This window comes from Platichthys flesus, chromosome 1 (assembly GCF_949316205.1).
Source record: "Platichthys flesus chromosome 1, fPlaFle2.1, whole genome shotgun sequence".
Classification (NCBI taxonomy): domain Eukaryota; kingdom Metazoa; phylum Chordata; class Actinopteri; order Pleuronectiformes; family Pleuronectidae; genus Platichthys; species Platichthys flesus.
In genome coordinates, this window is record NC_084945.1 from 3667182 (window position 1) to 3688400 (window position 21219).

Consider the following 21219-nt stretch of genomic DNA (forward strand, 5'->3'; position numbering starts at 1 on the left):
CCCATTTCAGGTCCGGAGTGGAGAAACAATGCTCTCAGAGGCTAACCCCAGTCGTAGCTTCTGTGTGTGTGTGTCGCCCCGGTTGAAGCAGCAGGTATAAATAGAAAACAGCTGTTTTTGTGAAAATTTGTTAAAAAATAGCACCGGAACATGTTCCAGGACCCCCCCCCCTCCCCGGTCTCCGGCTGCATTGTACCCGTGCTTGGGTGCTCGCTCAGAAGACAGTCTCTCCTGCGATGCCCGGGCAGCGAAGCGGAGGAGGAGGAGGAGGGGCACTCAAAACAGGTCAATCTATGTCAGTAACGATAAACAGTCTCGCTACATGGCCTTGCCCCCCCCCGGAGGCGGAGGTCTGGCGGAGGAGCAGAGCTGGCGTCCTGGGTAAGTTACAAGCCAAAGTCGGTGAGGGGACAGTGTCTCTGCCGCTGCGGCCACTCAGATGTCTTACGGGTAGCAGCAGCGAGGTATCGCTAGCTTGCTGCTAGTTTATGTTTAAAGTTGCAGCACTTTCTGGAATGGTTGCTTGTGCAAGTGGGAGAGAACCCATTTCAGGTCCGGAGTGGAGAAACAATGCTCTCGGAGGCTAACCCGAGTCGTAGCTTCTGTGTGTGTGTGTGTAGCGCCCCGGTTGAAGCAGCAGGTATAAATACAAAACAGCTGTTTTTGTGGAGCTTTGTTAGAAAATAGCACCGGAACGTGTTCCAGGACCCCCCCCTCCCCGGGTTCCAGCTGCATTGTACCCGTGCTTGGGTGCTCGCTCAGAAGACATCCTCTCCTGCGATGCCCGGGCGGCGAAGCGGAGGAGGAGGAGGTGCCCTCAAAACAGGTCAATCCGAGGAGGGCTGATTTAGACAGAGTCAAAAGGTGCTGTGTTAAATTATCCTTGTGGTATTTTTACCAAAAAATGTTACCGACATTTCATTAAGACCCCAAGGAACCATATCAAATTGTGGTAAAATGGGCATACGATGTGGACTCTAAAAATCTTAAAGATAGACTTTTATTTCTTCAACCAGAAAAACTGAAACAAATATTAGACTTCCACAAAGATCAAAGATTACTACATCCTGAAACTTCAACTTCTGAGTATAGCAAGTCCTCGCTACAATATACATTTAAAAAAATATGATAACATCTCAACATCCACAAAGATCAGAGATACTACAGCACTTCTCAGCAGTGTTACACATTAAAATAAAAGCACATTCCCAAATCATAATGCAATTGTAAGATAATATAGTTGAAGTCATAACATCCTGAAAAGTCAACTTCTAAGAGTTACAAGTCCTCGCTACAATATACAACATCAAAATGATGTTATGATAATAAAAGAGTGTCCAGATATCTATTCTTTTTCTTCCAGTACCAGAGTCCAGAATGTTTGAACCCCAGCCATCATCTAACGTTTGTCAGGACGTCTCTTCCATGTCTGGGCATCTCGGAGTGGAGGAGGGATACTGAACCGGGCAACATTCAACCAATGATATTAAGAATGTTTTGCACTAGGTGCATGCAAGTTTCCAACAATTTTTTTATTACTTTTTAATTGTATGTATACATATATGCATACAATTATATATATCTATAATGGCTTGTATAGTTTTTGGTTATTCTTACAGGATATTTCTTATGGGACTCATTTTAATTCAAGGTTGGTTTGACGATTCTTGGCTTGCATCTAATGTGAAAGTGTCTTATATAATATATTCCAACATGCATCATTTCCCACGTGTTTTAAATGTTCCTACGAGTATCATGGAAATTATTGATCTACATATCGTTCAGATCTAACTCAGCTTGGATGACCCGATTAGAATTTAATGGTCAAATCAGGGTGACCTCACATAAAAGATTGTCTCCATCTTTTCAAAGTTATTCAGACATTAGCACGAAGTGTATCGTAATGTTTTGGGGCCCATCTCAGGCGGACGATTTCTATGTCGCTTCTGTCACCAATACTATAGTCCCAGCAATACTCGGGGGGGAGCAGCTTGCTTGGTTTGTTCAGCCAGTAGTACTTGTTGAGGTGACTCTCATCGTGCCACAGAGCCTCCACGTCATTTATTTTGTCCTCCATGATGCTTAGGTAGCAGGCGTCTGTCAGATTCTTCACGTTTGCACACAATCCTCCAAAGATGGCAGCATGGTAGTAGAAATCTCCCGTTTCCATGAAGGCTGTGGATTTCTTGTTTCTGTCATAGGTGAACTTTTCCTTTGGAAGTTTGTAATAATGTGCGTGAAGCAAAGCCACCGAATCCCCAAGAGCCTCTGAGCCGAACCTCGCTTCAAACACTTGATCCACATCGAAGCAGAAGATGTGGCTGAAGCTGGAAGCAATCTCCGAATCTATGAGATTCGATATCATACTCATGCGCATCATAGAGATGTCCTGCCATCTGATGTACATTTTCACCTTGATAACCTTGAGGTGTCGCTGAGGGCCGAGCTCGATTTGCGGTACCTTCTCTGGTGAATCAGTAAACACGTAGTACGTCACTGGTAACCCCGGCATGAAGTGCTTTTCTGCCGAGGTCAGGAAATCCTTGCAGTAGGCATCTAGGTACCTGAGCAAGAGACAACAAAACAGAAATTGACTGTGCCATAGTCCTACTGATCATTTGCACTTTGTAAACTTGGAGTCAGGTAGCATTTCTAAATCGCCACGCAATCTCAGCAGTCACAATATTGATGGGGTAAACAAACCTTCCCACAGCAAACACAGTTAGAGCCACGGAGGACCGGAGTTGAATATGCAGCTCGTCATAAGCATTCGCATCAAATATCCCATTCCACATGATCGGGCCCTTCCAGGATGTGATTGTTTCAACCTGCCGTCTGGCCCTGGAATTAGACAAGATGAAAACCTGTTCTGTACCCTGCTTCTCAGGTAATGCAAAAAAGACAAACAATGCCGGGAGATGGCAAGGTGCCGTTCCTTGAGCAAACCTGCATACATTATGAGAGATCTCTTACCCAAAGTTAAGGTCGCCATCTATGTTCCTCCTCTCTTCTTTCTCTCTGGGCACCGGTGGGTTTTCTTCATGGGTATCAAATCTAAAGGATATTTAAAAAAAAGACGTCATGACAGTGAAGCAAATTGAGGTGATTCTGGCAATGACATGGCATCATCTCACACAGAGACATGATCGTGACGTGTTTTCACCTGCTGTATAAAAAGGGGAAGCTGAACACCAGGATCAGAAAACAGAGGCCGAGCCCCCATCTCTTCACGGTATTATGGAACCGACTGCAATGATAGAAAAGCAGGAAAAATCAACAAGTTGAATTTGTATATATATAGTTACAAAATATGTCACTTCATATCTTCACAGCCTTTCACGTGAAATGTGTGTTAAACAGACATTTAGCCTGACCATGAAGCCCAGAGGTGTGTGGAGTTTAGTCATTAAAGTCAAAGGGGAAGTGTTGGTACTTGGCAGATGAGTGCTGTCTACTGAGTGATATTCTGCTTTAAAATATAATAAAGCTAAGGGCACTAATTACCTCCAGTGACAGGGTTGTGTTTTCACTCGTTTTGCAGGATAACGCAAAAAGAGGAACAAATCATTTAAATCCGAACCTTGGTGGAGGGGTGGTGCCTGCGTCTGGCAGGAAGACATTAAATGTAACTTCTATTGCACCAAATAACCACTTACATTCTCCCGAGGCAGGAAGTAAGATTTATAAAGAATCGGCTTTATAAAGAATCACTTAAAAAAAATAGAATATCTGAGCAGAGACTTACCTCATCACTGGGAAACGTTCCAGCAAACAAGCTCAACCACGATTATGGCTTATGGTGATGGTGAGTAAAACTTCACCTTTGAGGGAAAAACAGCATTTGAACCTTTAACAAATTAAAACATTTTCAAGTCAACCAGCAAACGGCATCTCACTCAGATCAGTGGATTCCTTTAGGAATAATAATAATGATAATACATTCTGTTTATCGAGCGCTTTTCAAATCGTTTATGTTGTGCAAATAATTCCAATTTTTAGAACAAATGAAATGCATGTTTTTCATGAAAACTAAAGTAACAGCGGCTTGCACAAGTTTGAAGATCTTTTATCATATTATTAAAAAACTTAAAACTACATAACTCATGTGAAGAAATTTCAAACGTGATGATAAATCTGACTTGTAGCCACTGACTATAAAAGAAGAGCTGAAGAGGATTTAGAAGAAGTTAACACTTTCTCTATAAGTTAAGATAATAAGTTGAAGACAAAGAAAAGTTAGTATAAAACTGTGTCTCTGCCAAGTCAGGGTTTCAGTTTGTTTGACTTCCATCAGCAAACTCCGAGACATGTTTACCTACCTGTGTGCAGGTTGTTTTCAACGGCGTGGATTTGATGAACATGAACATACAACGCTGGTCAGCAAGCAGAGTTATGATTTTTCCTCTGGTGTCAAGTTCCAAATGGAAAAAGCCGCCACGTATGAGTCCAGGACGTTATCACTGTATCCCAGACCACTGCCACTAATTCAGCAGGTGTGTCTGCTAAATGCACAGAGGGGGTGTGGTTCCTCTCACTGAGGGGAGTGAATCAGGAGCTTCACCACCCAACGGCCCTGCCTCTTTGATCCAGGCGTTGGCACAAGGGATGATACAATATCAGCTAGAAATCACATTATATTTAGATATGTTTATGTCTAAATAAATGTTACTTTGTATAAATATTAGAAAAAGGGAGTAAATAATAAGTAAATAGTGAGTAAATATACATAATTTTTTTTGTTGCTTTTCTTATGTGTGTTGTATTTATTGTGTTTTTATGTTTTTATGTTTCTATGTTCATTGTATGCACCAATAACCAGAGCAAATGCCTTGTAGGTGTAAAACTACTTGGCAATAAATACTTTCTGATTCTGATTCTGTTCAGGAACATTTCCTGAACATTCAGGTGAGAAGTGGAGTTTGATTTAAGGCAGCACATGACTTATCTTTTAAGCTCATTAAGGTTTATTGCATCTTCTTTTTTTTTTGAAAGTCTGTATCAAAGAGATCAAATATTCCTGGATCTGCCCCTGTCGTTGAAAAGTATCATTGAAAAACTGTTCAGAAGTTTTTGTTCAGTGTCTTTTCATCAGCCTCAGCCCCGGATCTGCAGCGATGGAAATATGTGTCCTCCAACACCACAGACCTGTACCAGCTCTAACGCTAAGCTTTATGTGTGTGTGTGTGTTTGTGTGTGTGTGTTCACACTTTGACAAAGACAGAATAATGACAGGACATCGTGAGATCAGCATTAACATTTTTAAATAAAGAATTAACACCTAAAGAAAAAAAGAAAAATCCACAATAAAGAGACATTTCACGTACTACATGTTGAATCAGTACAATGTCATATTCATATTTACAGATATTAAAGTATTTATTTATATATGGCATGTCTGTACATCCCCCGACAATAGTACATATTCCCTACCGTCCACCCGATTTGCTCTTGAGAAGGGAACTCCACATAAAAGTCAGTGTTGATATGTTGATGCGATGCCAGTGATAATAAACAAATCCCCTTTTTGGTTTTTGAAAAGGACAAAGATAAAAGACGCAGAAAGCACGTTTTCATTTTGTTTTCCTCTGCAGAGCATCTGGACCTGTGCCAGTGTAACAGGCCAGAGTATACCCCGAGTCCGGACTATACCTGGGGTGAAAGGGGCCTTGCCCAGATTATACCCCGGTATATTATGGCCTAGGCCATTTCATAGCTCTCAGGCCAGATTATACCCCCATGCTATCAGAAGTGTTGAGTGATATACACAAGAATTACCTCTCTCTCTCTCTCTCTCTCTATCTCTCTCTCTCTCTCTCTCTCTCTCTCTCTCTCTCTCTCTCTCTCTCTCTCTCTCTCTCTCTCTCTCTCTCTCTCTCTCTCTCTCTCTCAGCCCAAGCTGGAAGGATAAGAGGACGTCTTCCCACAGCTCCTGCGGTCTCTCTCCTTTTGCCACTGCCAGCCAGACCCCCAGCCGGACTCACCTTGTGCAGCACTGTGTAAACTGTTCTTTGGTTCCAGCCCGTTCTTGGTAGGGGTGGGAAGCATTTCTGTTTAAACTATGTTTTCTCGTGTTTTTTTGGTCGAGGAGTTAGGGCAGTACCATGTCTTTTGTTTCCTTAATTTGAGTAGGGAAGTTTAGGTTGTTTCACCTTAGCATTGTTCTTTTGTTTATTGTTTTGCTGTTAGCCAGCCCTGAAGCAAAAAGAGTCAAACACAAACAGGCTGTAAATATTTTTTTTGCTGGTTCTTGGGAGCGGGAAAGGAACTCATCTTGCGACTGTATTTCCCCTATCAGGTCGTAAATAGTCAGGTTAGTTAAGTGAGAAACCTAACTGACTTAAATCTGAAAGGGGATATATTATGAAAATTTCTCTTTTGTAGTGCTTCTACACGTTAATTTGGGTATCTGGCGTGTCTACTGTCCCAAAAAAATAACTCCAGCGATGTGTTGTGGTTCCTTTATGTCAGAAACGATAAACTAGAGTGCGTCGAATGGGATTACGACCCGAATTGACGTCACAGTCTCGCTACATGGCCTTGCACCCCTGGAGGCGGAGGTCTGGCACAGGAGAAGAGCTGGCGGCCTGGGTAAGTTATTAGCCAAAGCTCCCTCCTTAGCTCGGGGCGGTTGTTAGCTGGGAAGCTAGCCGAGGGGGGAAGCTAACCAACCGGGGAGCGGGGTGAGAGGGCGGAGGTCTGGCTGAGGAGCAGAGCCGGCGTCCAGGGTAAGTTACGAGCCACAGTCGGTGAGGGGACAGTGTCTCTGCCACTGCGGCCACTCAGATGTCTTACGGGTAGCAGCAGCGAGCTATTGCTAGCTTGCTGCTAGTTTGTGTTTAAAGTTGCAACACTTTCTGGAATGGTTGCTTGTGCAAGTGGGAGAGAACCCATTTCAGGTCCAGAGTGGAGAAACAATGCTCTCAGAGGCTAACCCCAGTCGTAGCTTCTGTGTGTGTGTGTCGCCCCGGTTGAAGCAGCAGGTATAAATAGAAAACAGCTGTTTTTGTGAAAATTTGTTAAAAAATAGCACCGGAACATGTTCCAGGACCCCCCCCCCTCCCCGGTCTCCGGCTGCATTGTACCCGTGCTTGGGTGCTCGCTCAGAAGACAGTCTCTCCTGCGATGCCCGGGCAGCGAAGCGGAGGAGGAGGAGGAGGTGCCCTCAAAACAGGTCAATCTATGTCAGTAACGATAAACAGTCTCGCTACATGGCCTTGCCCCCCCCCGGAGGCGGAGGTCTGGCGGAGGAGCAGAGCTGGCGTCCTGGGTAAGTTACAAGCCAAAGTCGGTGAGGGGACAGTGTCTCTGCCGCAGCGGCCACTCAGATGTCTTACGGGTAGCAGCAGCGAGGTATCGCTAGCTTGCTGCTAGTTTATGTTTAAAGTTGCAGCACTTTCTGGAATGGTTGCTTGTGCAAGTGGGAGAGAACCCATTTCAGGTCCGGAGTGGAGAAACAATGCTCTCGGAGGCTAACCCGAGTCGTAGCTTCTGTGTGTGTGTGTGTAGCGCCCCGGTTGAAGCAGCAGGTATAAATACAAAACAGCTGTTTTTGTGGAGCTTTGTTAGAAAATAGCACCGGAACGTGTTCCAGGACCCCCCCCTCCCCGGGTTCCAGCTGCATTGTACCCGTGCTTGGGTGCTCGCTCAGAAGACATCCTCTCCTGCGATGCCCGGGCGGCGAAGCGGAGGAGGAGGAGGTGCCCTCAAAACAGGTCAATCCGAGGAGGGCTGATTTAGACAGAGTCAAAAGGTGCTGTGTTAAATTATCCTTGTGGTATTTTTACCAAAAAATGTTACCGACATTTCATTAAGACCCCAAGGAACCATATCAAATTGTGGTAAAATGGGCATACGATGTGGACTCTAAAAATCTTAAAGATAGACTTTTATTTCTTCAACCAGAAAAACTGAAACAAATATTAGACTTCCACAAAGATCAAAGATTACTACATCCTGAAACTTCAACTTCTGAGTATAGCAAGTCCTCGCTACAATATACATTTAAAAAAATATGATAACATCTCAACATCCACAAAGATCAGAGATACTACAGCACTTCTCAGCAGTGTTACACATTAAAATAAAAGCACATTCCCAAATCATAATGCAATTGTAAGATAATATAGTTGAAGTCATAACATCCTGAAAAGTCAACTTCTAAGAGTTACAAGTCCTCGCTACAATATACAACATCAAAATGATGTTATGATAATAAAAGAGTGTCCAGATATCTATTCTTTTTCTTCCAGTACCAGAGTCCAGAATGTTTGAACCCCAGCCATCATCTAACGTTTGTCAGGACGTCTCTTCCATGTCTGGGCATCTCGGAGTGGAGGAGGGATACTGAACCGGGCAACATTCAACCAATGATATTAAGAATGTTTTGCACTAGGTGCATGCAAGTTTCCAACAATTTTTTTATTACTTTTTAATTGTATGTATATATATATACATACAATTATATATATATATAATGGCTTGTATAGTTTTTGGTTATTCTTACAGGATATTTCTTATGGGACTCAGTTTAATTCAAGGTTGGTTTGACGATTCTTGGCTTGCATCTAATGTGCAAGTGTCTTATATAATATATTCCAACATGCATCATTTCCCACGTGTTTCAAATGTTCCTACGAGTATCATGGAAATTATTGATCTACATATCGTTCAGATCTAACTCAGCTTGGATGACCCGATTAGAATTTTATGGTCAAATCAGGGTGACCTCACATAAAAGATTGTCTCCATCTTTTCAAAGTTATTCAGACATTAGCACGAAGTGTATCGTAATGTTTTGGTGCCCATCTCAGGCGGACGATTTCTATGTTGCTTCTGTCACCAATACTATAGTCCCAGCAATACTCGGGGGGGAGCAGCTTGCTTGGTTTGTTCAGCCAGTAGTACTTGTTGAGGTGACTCTCATCGTGCCACAGAGCCTCCACGTCATTTATTTTGTCCTCCATGATGCTTAGGTAGCAGGCGTCTGTCAGATTCTTCACGTTTGCACACAATCCTCCAAAGATGGCAGCATGGTAGTAGAAATCTCCCGTTTCCATGAAGGCTGTGGATTTCTTGTTTCTGTCATAGGTGAACTTTTCCTTTGGAAGTTTGTAATAATGTGCGTGACCACCGAATCCCCAAGAGCCTCTGAGCCGAACCTCGCTTCAAACACTTGATCCACATCGAAGCAGAAGATGTGGCTGAAGCTGGAAGCAATCTCCGAATCTATGAGATGCGATATCATACTCATGCGCATCATAGAGATGTCCTGCCATCTGATGTACATTTTCACCTCGATAACCTTGAGGTGTCGCTGAGGGCCGAGCTCGATTTGCGGTACCTTCTCTGGTGAATCAGTAAACACGTAGTACGTCACTGGTAACCCCGGCATGAAGTGATTTTCTGCCGAGGTCAGGAAATCCTTGCAGTAGGCATCTAGGTACCTGAGCAAGAGACAACAAAACAGAAATTGACTGTGCCACAGTCCTACTGATCATTTGCAGATTGTTCACTTGGAGTCAGGTAGTATTCTTAATAGTCACGCAATCTCAGCGGTCACAAATATTGATGGGGTAAACAAACCTTCCCACAGCAAACACAGTGAGAGCCACGGAGGACCGGAGTTGAATATGCAGCTCGTCATAAGCATTCCGGTCAAATATCCCATTCCACATGATCGGGCCCTTCCAGGATGTGATTGTTTCAACCTGCCGTCTGGCCCTGGAATGAGACAAGATGAAAAAACAAAGTTGACGATTGAAATGAACAGATTCAAATGAAGCCGCAGTCTCGAAACTCAATTTTCAAGGTCTCTTATAAATGGATGGATTTACAACCAATCGTAAGAACAAGATGTACGACGGAGCGAAACGTCTGGAAGATCTTTATCTGTAGTTTCTTTTTTGCAGAAAATATACCTTCCGTTCTTCCATTTAGGACAGATGGAAATCAGGGAAGTCCGGATCCACCAAGCTGACAGCCCACGTGACCTTAAGTTGCTTCAACTGTTCTGTACCCTGCTTCTTACGAAATCTAACAGACAAAAAACGCTCAGAGATATCATTGTGCTGTTTCTTGGGCAAACCTGCACTACAAGTCTGGCAGCGGGGTTTGTTTGTTTAACCCTCGTCAAAATCTGATTTACACATGTAATGCTGCACTGACTGTAGACTTGAACCTGAACTGTGAGGTCGGAATGCGAGTACAACCGAGGCATTAGAGCGTGCGACCGCTTGAAAGGAACGTAAACCCTCCGACAAAAGGGTCCTTGATTGAACGGTTGATCAAGGAGCCTTATAGGATGTGATAGTTTCAATCTGCCCTCTGGCCCTGGAATTAGACAAGATGAAAACCTGTTCTGTACCCTGCTTCTCAGATAATAAAAAAAAGACAAACAATGCCGGGAGATGGCATGGTGCCGTTCCTTGAACAAACCTGCATACATTATGAGAGATCTCTTACCCAAAGTTAAGGTCGCCATCTATGTTCCTCCTCTCTTCTTTCTCTCTGGGCACCGGTGGGTTTTCTTCATGGGTATCAAATCTAAAGGATATTTAAAAAAATGTGGTCATGACAGAGAAGTAAACTGAGGTGATTCTGGCAATGACATGGCATCATCTCACACAGAGACATGATCGTGACGTGTTTTCACCTGCTGTATAAAAAGGGGAAGCTGAGCACCAGCATCACAAAACAGAGACCGAGCCCCCATCTCTTCACGGTGTTATGGAACCGACTGCAATGATAGAAAAGCAGGAAATCAACCAGATGAACTTGGATAATATATAGTTACAAAATATGTCACTTCATATCTTCACAGCCTTTCACGTGAAATGTGTTAAACAGACATTTAGCCTGACCATGAAGCACAGTGAGTGTGTGGAGTTTAGTCATTAAAGTAAAAGGGGAAGTGTATACATGGAAGATGAATGCTGTCTACTGAGTGATATTCTACTTTAAAATATAATAAAGCTAAGGGCACTAATTACCTCCAGTGACAGGGTTGTGTTTTCACTCGTTTTGCAGGATAACGCAAAAAAAGGAACAAACCATTTAAATCCGAAACTTGTGGAGGGGTGGTGCCTGCGTCTGGCAGGAAGACATTAAATGTAACTTCTATTGCACCAAATAACCACTTACATTCTCCCGAGGCAGGAAGTAAGATTTATAAAGAATCGGCTTTATAAAGAATAACTTCAAAAAAATTGAATATCTGAGCAGAGACTTACCTCATCACTGGGAAACGTTCTAGCAAACAAGCTCAACCACGATTATGGCTTATGGTGATGGTGAGTAAAACTTCACCTTTGAGGGAAAAACAGCATTTGAACCTTTAACAAATTAAAACATTTTCAAGTCAACCAGCAAACGGCATCTCACTCAGATCAGTGGATTCCTTTAGGAATAATAATAATGATAATACATTCTGTTTATCGAGCGCTTTTCAAAACGTTTATGTTGTGCAAATAATTCCAATTTTTAGAACAAATGAAATGCATGTTTTTCATGAAAACTAAAGTAACAGCGGCTTGCACAAGTTTGAAGATCTTTTATCATATTATTAAAAAACTTAAAACTACATAACTCATGTGAAGAAATTTCAAACGTGATGATAAATCTGACTTGTAGCCACTGACTATAAAAGAAGAGCTGAAGAGGATTTAGAAGAAGTTAACACTTTCTCTATAAGTTAAGATAATAAGTTGAAGACAAAGAAAAGTTAGTATAAAACTGTGTCTCTGCCAAGTCAGGGTTTCAGTTTGTTTGACTTCCATCAGCAAACTCCGAGACATGTTTACCTACCTGTGTGCAGGTTGTTTTCACCGGCGTGGATTTGATGAACATGAACATACAACGCTGGTCAGCAAGCAGAGTTATGATTTTTCCTCTGGTGTCAAGTTCCAAATGGAAAAAGCCGCCATGTATGAGTCCAGGACGTTATCACTGTATCCCAGACCACTGCCACTAATTCAGCAGGTGTGTCTGCTGAATGCACAGATGGGGTGTGGTTCCTCTCACTGAGGGGAGTGAATCAGGCGCTTCACCACCCTGCCTCTTTTCTCCAGGAGTTGGCACTAGGGATGATACACTATCAACTAGAAATCACATTATATTTAGATATGTTTGGGTCTAAATAAACGTTACTTTGTATAAATATTAGAAAAAGTGAGCAAATAAAAAGTAAATAGAGAGTAAATATACATTGTTTCTTTTAATTGCTTTTTTATGTGTGTTGTATTTATTGTGTTTTTATGTTTCTATATTCATTGTATGCACCTATAACCAGAGCAAATTCCTTGTAGGTGTAAACCTACTTGGCAATAAATACTTTCTGATTATGATTCTGATTTAAGTTCACTGGATCTGGATCACGTGAATTATGCTTACGGCAAATTAACGAACAGTGATACATCTCCACGATGGACTGTAATTATATTACCGGTGAAACAACAGGAACATTTCCTGAACATTCAGGTGAGAAGTAGAGTTTGGGTAAGATGGGTAAAGGCAGCACATGACTTATCCTTTAAGCTCATTAACGTTAGGGTTGGGTACCGAGAACCGGTTCCAATACAACCGGTACCTACCCGGACCGAAATGCAGCGCAGATATTGGTGCTTCATTTCGGTGCCTGAGCCAACTGAACTGAGGTCTTCGTTCCTCCCGCCTCCTCACACCACTCCTTCCTTCACGGGAAGGGGCGCCTCCTGTCGGGCCGCCGCATGAGCCGGGCGCGGCTGCCGGTGGACAAACTCTTGTCTCGTGTCTCTACAAGTGGATGAGTTTGTATGTTTGTATACAGGGAGCTGATTGGTTCCAGCCCAAGCTGGAAGGAAAAGAGGACGGCTCCTGCGGTCTCTCACCTTTTGCCACTGCCAGCCAGACCCCCAGACTGACTCACCTTGTGCAGCAATGTGTAAACTGTTCTTTGGTTCCAGCCCGTTCTTGGTAGGGGTGGGTAGCATTTCTGTTTAAACCATGTTTTCTCGTGTTTTTTTGGTTGAGGAGTTAGGTCAGTACCATGTCTTTTGTTTCCTTAATTTGAGTAGGGAAGTTTAGGTTGTTTCGTCTTAGCGTTGTTCTTTTATTTATTGTTTTGCTGTTAGACAGCCCTGAAGCAAAAAGAGTCAATAAGCACAAACAGGCTGTAAATTGTTTGTTGCTGGTTCTTGGGAGCGTGGAAAGGAGGAGGGAACTCTTGTATCATGTTGCGACTGTATTTCCCCTACGCGAGGTCGTAAACAGTCAGGTTAGTTAATTGAGAAACCCAAACTGACTTAAATCTTATATTATGAAAATTCCACTTTTGTAGTGCTTCTTCACGTTAATTTGGGTATCTGGCATGTCTACTGTCCCAAAAAGTTCTGCGATTTGTTGTGGTTCTTCTATGTCAGAAACGATAAACTGGGGCCACGTAGTACGTCACTGGTAACCCCGGCATAAAGTGCTTTTCTGCAGAGGTCAGGAAATCCTTGCAGTAGGCATCCAGGTACCTGAGCAAGAGACAACAAAGCAGACATTCACTGTGCCATAGTCCAACTGATCATTTGCAGTTTGTTCACTGGGAGTCAGGTAGCGTTTCTAAATCGTCACGCAATCTCAGCAGTCACAATATTTATTGGGTAAACAAACCTTCCCACAGCAAACACAGTGAGAGCCACGGAGGACCGGAGTTGAATATGCAGCTCGTCATAAGCATTCGCATCAAATATCCCATTCCACATGATCGGGCCATTCCAGGATGTGATTGTTTCAACCTGCCGTCTGGCCCTGGAATTAGACAAGATGAAAAAACAAAGTTGACTATTGAAATGAACAGATTCAAATGAAGCCTCAGTCTCGAAACTCAATTTTCAAGGTTTCTTATAAATGGATGGATTTACAACCAATCGTAAGAACAAGATGTACGACGGAGCGAAACGTCTGGAAGATCTTTATCTGTAGTTTCTTTTTATAGAAAATATACCTTCCGTTCTTCCATTTAAGACGGATGGAAATCAGGGAAGTCCGGATCCACCAAGCTGACAGCCCACGTGACCTTAAGTTGCTTCAACTGTTCTGTACCCTGCTTCTTACGAAATCTAACAGACAAAAAACGCTCAGAGATATCATTGTGCTGTTTCATGGGCACGACAAGTCTGGCAGCGGGGTTCGTTTGTTTAACGCTCGTCAAAATCTGATTTACACATGTAATGCTGCACTGACTGTAGACTTGAACCTGAACTGTGAGGTCGGAATGCGAGTACAACCGAGGCATTAGAGCGTGCGACCGCTTGAAAGGAACCTAAACCCTCCGACAAAAGGCTCGTTGATTGAACGGTTGAAATATGTAACCAACAATCTTCAGATAAACTTGTTCGGACACAAAAGAGGTTTGAAGTGATGAGGACGTGACCCTCTTGTCACGAGGCTGCATTTTTTTCAGTTTCTGTTGATACTTTTCCTCTGAACTTTATTTTACCCTTTGAACTTTATTTTACCTTGATCATTCAGGGTACGTTGTTCAGAATATCACATCAAAACACCGTTATTGGTAAAGAGGAGTTTAATTTATTGGAATGACTGTCATCCATTCTGCAATTGCATTAACTTGTAGGGCATATGAGGTAATGTTGAATTTCATTTAAAATAAGAATGTAATCGTAGACTGTAAATATAAGAAAACATAGCACTGTAGTGTGTTTGTGGACTAAAGTGGCATCTGATCTGGATGGTGGATCATGATCCTGCTGGTTGCTGACCATAGACTATGATTGCGGCTGGACTGCTTGACATATAGTATTGAAGTTATCTTTCAAGATGTTTACCCTCATCAATGCTGCTAAGAACTTTAATCTTGCTGATGTTTTCCTACACCTGTCATCTATTACCCTTCTGTCCGTCCTGGGAGAGGGATCCCTCACATGTGGCTCTCTCTGGGGTTTCTCACCATGATGTTTCTCACCATGTTAAAGCCCTATGAGACGAATTATGATTTGTGAATATTGGCTATACCACTAAAATATTTGATTGATTGATTGATTGTTTTAGTATGTGGACAGCACCAAACTGTATATCGAGGTACAGTAAGAAAACGGTAAATCCCTGTCAACCCTGCAGCCAGCAGTTTACTATGAAATTAGGAAAATACAGCAATGCCCTGTAGTTCAGTTGATTTCGTTTTTTACGGTAACACACTGCAAAGTTGATAACAGTATGAGTACTGTAAAATAACAGTAAACTGCTGGCAACCCTGCAGTTTTCTGCTAATATACATGACAATTGTTTACAGTGCAAGTGTCAGATCTCTTACCCAAAGTTAAGGTTGCCATCTATCTTCCTCCTCCCTTCTTTCTCTCTGGGCACCGGCGTTTTTTTTTCATAGGTATCAAATCTAAAGAATCTTTAAAAAAAAAAGTCGTCATGACAGAGAAGTAAATTGAGGTGATTCTGGCAATGACATGGCATAATCTCACACAGAGAGTTCTGCAGCCGTTCAGGAAGAGTGGGACGTGTTTTCACCTGCTGTATAAAAAGGGGAAGCTGAGCACCAGCATCAGAAAACAGAGGCTAAATGTTGACAAGTTTGAGGAGAGGGCTGCAATAATGCTTTTTGTTAGATATATATATTATTTTCAAAACAGTATTTCTTGACTTACAAATAGTTAACGATGAAGGTTAAATAATGGCAGCTTTATGTTAATTGAGTCATGTTCTTTATGCCGTATATGTCATCTTTTAATATCTCCTTTTTTAATCAAAGCTAGGGTGCTATTACTACTTGACACAGTTAATTGCTTAAGTTTTTGTGAAAGTTTTATAATTGTTTTAAAATCAAAATAGTTAAAATGTTCTCAGATTTGTATGCATTTTGATCTCTTAGTCATGTAATGTGTCCAGAGAATATGATCAGAATGTCTGTCTTGACCACCGCAGCAACCATATTTGACATGTATTTGAACACTGTCCTCTCTCTTTTTTAGAATTAGTAAAGTGGAACTGGGAAATGTTCTCATCATTGGACGCACACTCATTCATCAGAGTTGATAAAGCTGTCCAGATCACGCGAAGCACTTGGAAAAGGCCTCAGGGCCCTTCTGGACATATTTGATGACCAGGAAATGTAAGTAGGAGATTAATGCACGGTTCCCCCTATGTTCATACATCATATATTTGGTTAACGATGCTTTAATATACAGGTGTTTAAGCAAGCAACATAATATTATTTTTTTTACACTTGTGCTGTGACTGAACCTTCTGAACATTATCCTTACCTTCCCTGTGGAATATGATGGTTAGTAATATCAGAAAAAATATGTTGCCCATGTTAACAATGGGGAAAACCATGGTTCATGTAGTTGTTGAATATCTTTGCATTAACGCCAATGCTGTTGTCTTTATAAAAAGTGCTCTGGAAAACAAATAAACATAAGTTGTGCATAAATGAGAGACTGATTTAATTTTCAGTCCATGTGATTTTTTTAATTTTGTATCTTTCAGACAGCTGACGTGCTTGCACAAAGAAAGGCCACATATCTCAGAAGTCTGACCTTCTTTATGAGGGAGGACAACTCTGAAGACATGTCTGGTAAGACAACTTTGGTTTATGCCATTAAGGTTGTTTTAATTTTTGACTGCTTGGCCATTATAAATATACAACGGGCCAGTAAATCTCTGGTTAGGGAGCAAACAGACTAATTTGGTAGCAATTTGCCATAAAACAAATCCATGTTTTTATCTTTAAATTTAAAAGTTCACTCATTATTTAGTCACCACTGTGCTGATGGAGGGGTGGGTGAAGTGTTTGAGTCAACAGACATTCAAATTCGTATTGAAATGTCATTTACACCATATTTTTAGACTAAAAGTCTGCTTGCAGAAGTAGCGATGCTTACACGGACTCCATACGCCCATCGGGTGCGAGAGCTTGTGTGCACATTTGGGTGTGGCATTAGAGGAAGATATCATAGCACATGTAGTCGAAAAAGTTTTATGGGGCTTACAGATACTTGGATGACACCATAGCAGCATTAATGAGGAACTTAAAAAAAAAAAATCTGTTGTTTTGCCAGTTACTTCAATTGTAATGGATTTGCCTGCAAGACTGTTTACCCCTGAAACACCAAAGGTGTTTGGTGGATGCAAACACGTCACACATCCCTCTATCATAGTGGTGTGCAAATAAGTAATTTTTCCCTTTTTGGGGATCTATCACTTTTAAGAACTAAAATCATTTGTCCACTATTGAGCAAGATCAATATACCTTAGAAGTTGGAAACAGCAAAGTATCTGAATTGTGAGAACACATTGAGAAAATGTGAGAACACATTGAGAAAATGTGAGAACACATTGAGAAAATGTGTCTTACTTAGACTTAATAATGGGGGGGATGAAACTTTAAAGAATAAAATGATATTTATTTTTGTCTGTTTGTTTTTCTGTGGGATACAGACTCGAAGGAAATGTGGGTCAAAGGGGATGAACACATCGTCATCTGTGACTTGACAACTGCCTTCATCCTTCTGCTTGGACTTATCTACTCTCTCAACTTGGACTACCCCATAGAATTGCAAACTTGAGTCCTTTCATGAACTTTGGGTACGGAGTGCTCAGGTCCTCTCGGTGAGGTGAGTGAATCAGTATCTATAGCATGGAACAGCCCTGCCTCTTCTCCTGACTCATCCTCACACGTTGTGCTCCATCAGACATTGTATTAGTGGACTGGCAGGAAAGGTAACTGACATTTGCCCTCTCACATACAGACCAACTACAGGAGAATGTCCCGACTCTTGTACAGGTCTGACAGCCGATAAGTTTGTATAAGGGACATGGAATACTGGGCGTAAAGTCATTGTTCTGTTGTGGCCTAAAAACCACACGTTCCTGCTGACTGATCCTCATTGAGCGCTGTGCATACACATTAACAGTAAACCTGTTTGTGACGACAGGAGCAACCGCTCGGATTATTCATTGTGGAACCTCAGGAGGCTTGCATTGATTCAATGCTGCAGTTTGCTCTCGGTGTTCTATTTTTATTTAATGTGGTCGACAAAATCAGGAAAAACCTGTTTGCACATTCTATGGTGGCAGCTGTCCTCCCTCTGTCTGAGTGTACATGGATTCTCCAGTGATCATACTTCCCTGTTTTGAATTCCAGAATAGCATTTAGTCAAACGGTAAATAATGAAGCACAAGGACTCAGGGACGAGGTCGAGTGAGCAACATGTTAACAAGACTCTAACTCTAATGATAACCTTTAAGTGTGTGTGTGTGTGTGTGTTTGTTCACACTTTGACAAAGACAGAATAATGACAGGACACTGTGAGATCAGCATAACATTTTTAAATAAAGAATTCACACCTAAAAAAAAAACCAAACGATAAATCCAAAATAAAAAGAAATTTCACGTACTACATGTTGAATCAGTACAATGTCATGTTATAATTACAGATATTAAAGTATTTATTTATATATGGCATGTCTGTACACCCTTTGTATAGCCACCACCCCCACCCCCCCGACAACAGTACCTTTTCCATACTGTCCACCTGATTGGCTCTTGAGAAGGGAACTTCATATAAAAGTCAGTGTTGATATGTTGATGCGATGCCAGTGATAACAAATAATTCACTTTTTTGGTTTGTTGAAAAGGACAAAGATAAAAGAGGCAGGAAGCACATTTTCAATTCCAGAGCTTCTGGACCTGTGCCGGGACAGGTCTATGTTGTGGATAGAGGGAGGAGGGGGGGGGGGGTTCTATCTCAATTTACAGTACACGGGTAAAACCGGCGTCTTTTAAGCAAAAGGATTTAGACCTCGAAATCACAACGTCCAGAAAGTTGTTTCACTAACTATCTTCTTTAGGGGAATTTATCTATCAAGCGAACTGCAAGACAAGACGATTTTATGGCTTTTAGTTATATATATATATATATATTATATATATATTTATAATGGCTAGTTTATTTTTTGTTTATTCTAACAGGATTTTTTTGAATCTCATGGGACATTAAAATTTAAAAATCTCCAGGCCAGTTTAATCATCAACGTTGGTTTGGACGATTCTTCGTCTGCAACTAATGTGTAAGTGTCTTATTTAATACATTCGAAGATTTCCTACACGTGCTTTCCACGTTCCTACGAGTATCATGGATCTTATATCTCTACATATTGTTTGGATCTGTCTCAGCTTAGCCTGGATCTTTGGGTCTTCCCCCTTGAAAGTATTACTCTCAGACATAAGGCTTTGTATTAGCTCAGTTTCATTGGATCCTGCTTGGTCTAAAACAGATATGGCAAGAAGAAGAAAAACCAAACAAACCCGAGCACAGGTACAGTTCAGTCAGTGGAGAAGAAAACATGCTCCTGCACTTCAGTCTGCTTTCAAACTCTTGAACTTCAAACACACACTCGATGGAAATCCCTCAGAATGTCGTGATAGCGGTCGCTGAGCGAGGTGGAAATGATGCGATGAGAAAGAGGCACTACTCGTGAAGGTCTGAGGACACCGGAGTTTGGCTTTTGCACGGAAAGAGCGTTTCAAACTTCTGATGTACGGGGGGGTGGGGGGGGGGTGCAGCTTCCAGCACAGCACACAGAGGCTGTTCCGTGTCTCCGTGCACACGTCTTCTATTATAAACCCGATTGTTTATTCCTGTTTTCAGTATTAGAGTCAGATTCATTGGTCGGCTGGAAGAAATTGGCCGATGTGAATATTTCACCGATATATCAGAATCTGTGTTTACGTTTGCTGAAAAGAAAACGGATATTTTTACAGAATTAATAATGCTTAAAAGAAAAGATAAATTTGTACCTACATTTAGCCTCAATTTAATTTCTTTGTCATGAAAGTTTAATGAAAACCACCTTTTTTTGAATCCATATATATGACTTGATATATCGGTATCTGAAATTGAATAACCCCTGATATCAGTTGGGCGATGTCGATCTTCCTCACTGGTTTCATACCGTATTAAAACACACGGAAGAGAAGCGGTGCATCTGGCATTGAACGAGCAATTCAGGTTTACTGTGCATATCGTGGGAGCCGAATTAAAAGGTTATTCAGGATTCCTTGAGGTGCAGTGATGAATCACACAATACTTTTAGCAAAGGTTGAGCTGAGGTTCAACTTGTTAGAATCCCAAGCGTCCAACTGCAGCTCAGGGGCCAGCGGTAACGGGACAAGCTTGGGGACACAAGTAAGATAAATCATCTCATTTCGGTTCGGCCTTCGGTCCAAAACAAAGATCTGAGTCAAGCCCTAAATAAATGCAGAGAACATCACCTCCAGCAGTTTTCTTTTTGTTTTTTAAACATGGTGGATCAGGTGGATTAAGATGGATCACCTCTTTATTCCAGGTGTCCATAAAAGGATAAAGTGTTCCTACAGCACAGAGCACGTGGTCAGTGGGAGGATGTCGCTCAGTAAATGTACACGTCCTTCATTTTTAGACTTTAAATATTGGCAGTCAAATCAGCCGTCTCTTTTCCCCGGGGCTTTTCGGCCCCACACCTGCCGGAACGACGCTCCGGGCTCCAGGCGCTGCTGAGCGTTTGTGCTTCTCCGTGTGCAGCCTGCGATCGCTCGTCTCACCCCCGACTCCATCTTGCATATTTTTCCTCAGGGTTTTTTCGTCGCTGCTCCAATACTCCATCCTTCATCCTCCTGCTCGTTGGTCAGATGGGTTAATTTTGTATTTATCTTAAATTAGAATATTTCTGTCCCTCATGCAACGTTAAGGTATGATACACTGTAATGTACAGAGCTGTGGCTGAAGGCAGGGCAGTGCTATTCCAAGTAGATGTCCTCTGTCGGGCACGATAACTGCACAAATTCTTTATAATACAACTGGAAGGCTTTCCTGCAAAACAAGAAACACGAGACAGTCATTCAAACATTCACATCCGGCTGTCTTCTTCCTTATTTTTATAGTTATTCAACTGAGAGAAGAGACATTGAATAAAATAAATAAAAAAAGGACAAGGACAGTCAATAGAGGCCAGTTAACAAAATAAATATATATCAATCATAATAAACCTATAATATATAAGGATATACAATAATAATTAGGTGGAGAGCATAAGGAAAAACGTTAAATATTGAATTATATTAATAATATAACCACTGTTATAACAAGAATAATCTCATCACTACAAAAATGTTCTTAAATTATAAAATACACAATAATCACAATAATAATCAGATTAAATAATAATAATAATAATAACATAAATAAA

General features: G+C 41.6%; 3 protein-coding genes and 1 long non-coding RNA gene across 4 annotated transcripts in view; all 4 read right to left on the minus strand.

Annotated features, from left to right (window-relative positions):
* Positions 1-1708: 1708 nt before the first annotated feature.
* LOC133958658 (N-acetyllactosaminide alpha-1,3-galactosyltransferase-like) lies at positions 1709-3808 on the minus strand. Its single transcript, XM_062393567.1, has 5 exons — positions 3746-3808; positions 3164-3247; positions 2974-3054; positions 2704-2841; positions 1709-2564 (listed from the first exon to the last, which is right to left on the minus strand). Exons 1-5 carry the CDS (start codon positions 3748-3750, stop codon positions 1877-1879), a joined length of 996 nt encoding a protein of 331 aa, XP_062249551.1. The 5' UTR covers positions 3751-3808; the 3' UTR covers positions 1709-1876.
* Positions 3809-7943: 4135 nt separating this feature from the next.
* On the minus strand, positions 7944-20587 carry LOC133957214 (N-acetyllactosaminide alpha-1,3-galactosyltransferase-like). The gene is given in 5 exon segments (XM_062392688.1): positions 7944-9127; positions 9130-9443; positions 13633-13770; positions 19725-19729; positions 20495-20587. Coding segments are annotated over 5 exon segments (915 nt in total). The 3' UTR covers positions 7944-8762.
* LOC133958556 (uncharacterized) lies at positions 9591-10737 on the minus strand. The gene is made up of 3 exons (XR_009921693.1): positions 10652-10737; positions 10462-10542; positions 9591-9720 (listed from the first exon to the last, which is right to left on the minus strand). It is a non-coding gene; the product is annotated as an uncharacterized LOC133958556 (long non-coding RNA).
* mapk8ip1b (mitogen-activated protein kinase 8 interacting protein 1b) overlaps positions 18319-21219 on the minus strand; it is a 33222-nt gene continuing 30321 nt past the window's right edge. Inside the window, exon 12 of the mRNA XM_062393004.1 lies at positions 18319-20843. Within this exon, the coding sequence (XP_062248988.1) occupies positions 20771-20843 (73 nt within the window). The 3' untranslated portion in view covers positions 18319-20770. The remainder of the gene's footprint in view (positions 20844-21219) is intronic.

Bases quoted from the DNA above. Each gene is read 5' to 3' on its own strand.
- LOC133958658 (XM_062393567.1), bottom strand. The intron at 3,055-3,163 runs GTGAAAACACGT...AATATCCTTTAG, and splicing joins TTCCCCTTTTTATACAGCAG to ATTTGATACCCATGAAGAAA. The intron at 2,565-2,703 runs GTTTGTTTACCC...TCTCTTGCTCAG, and splicing joins ACTGTGTTTGCTGTGGGAAG to GTACCTAGATGCCTACTGCA.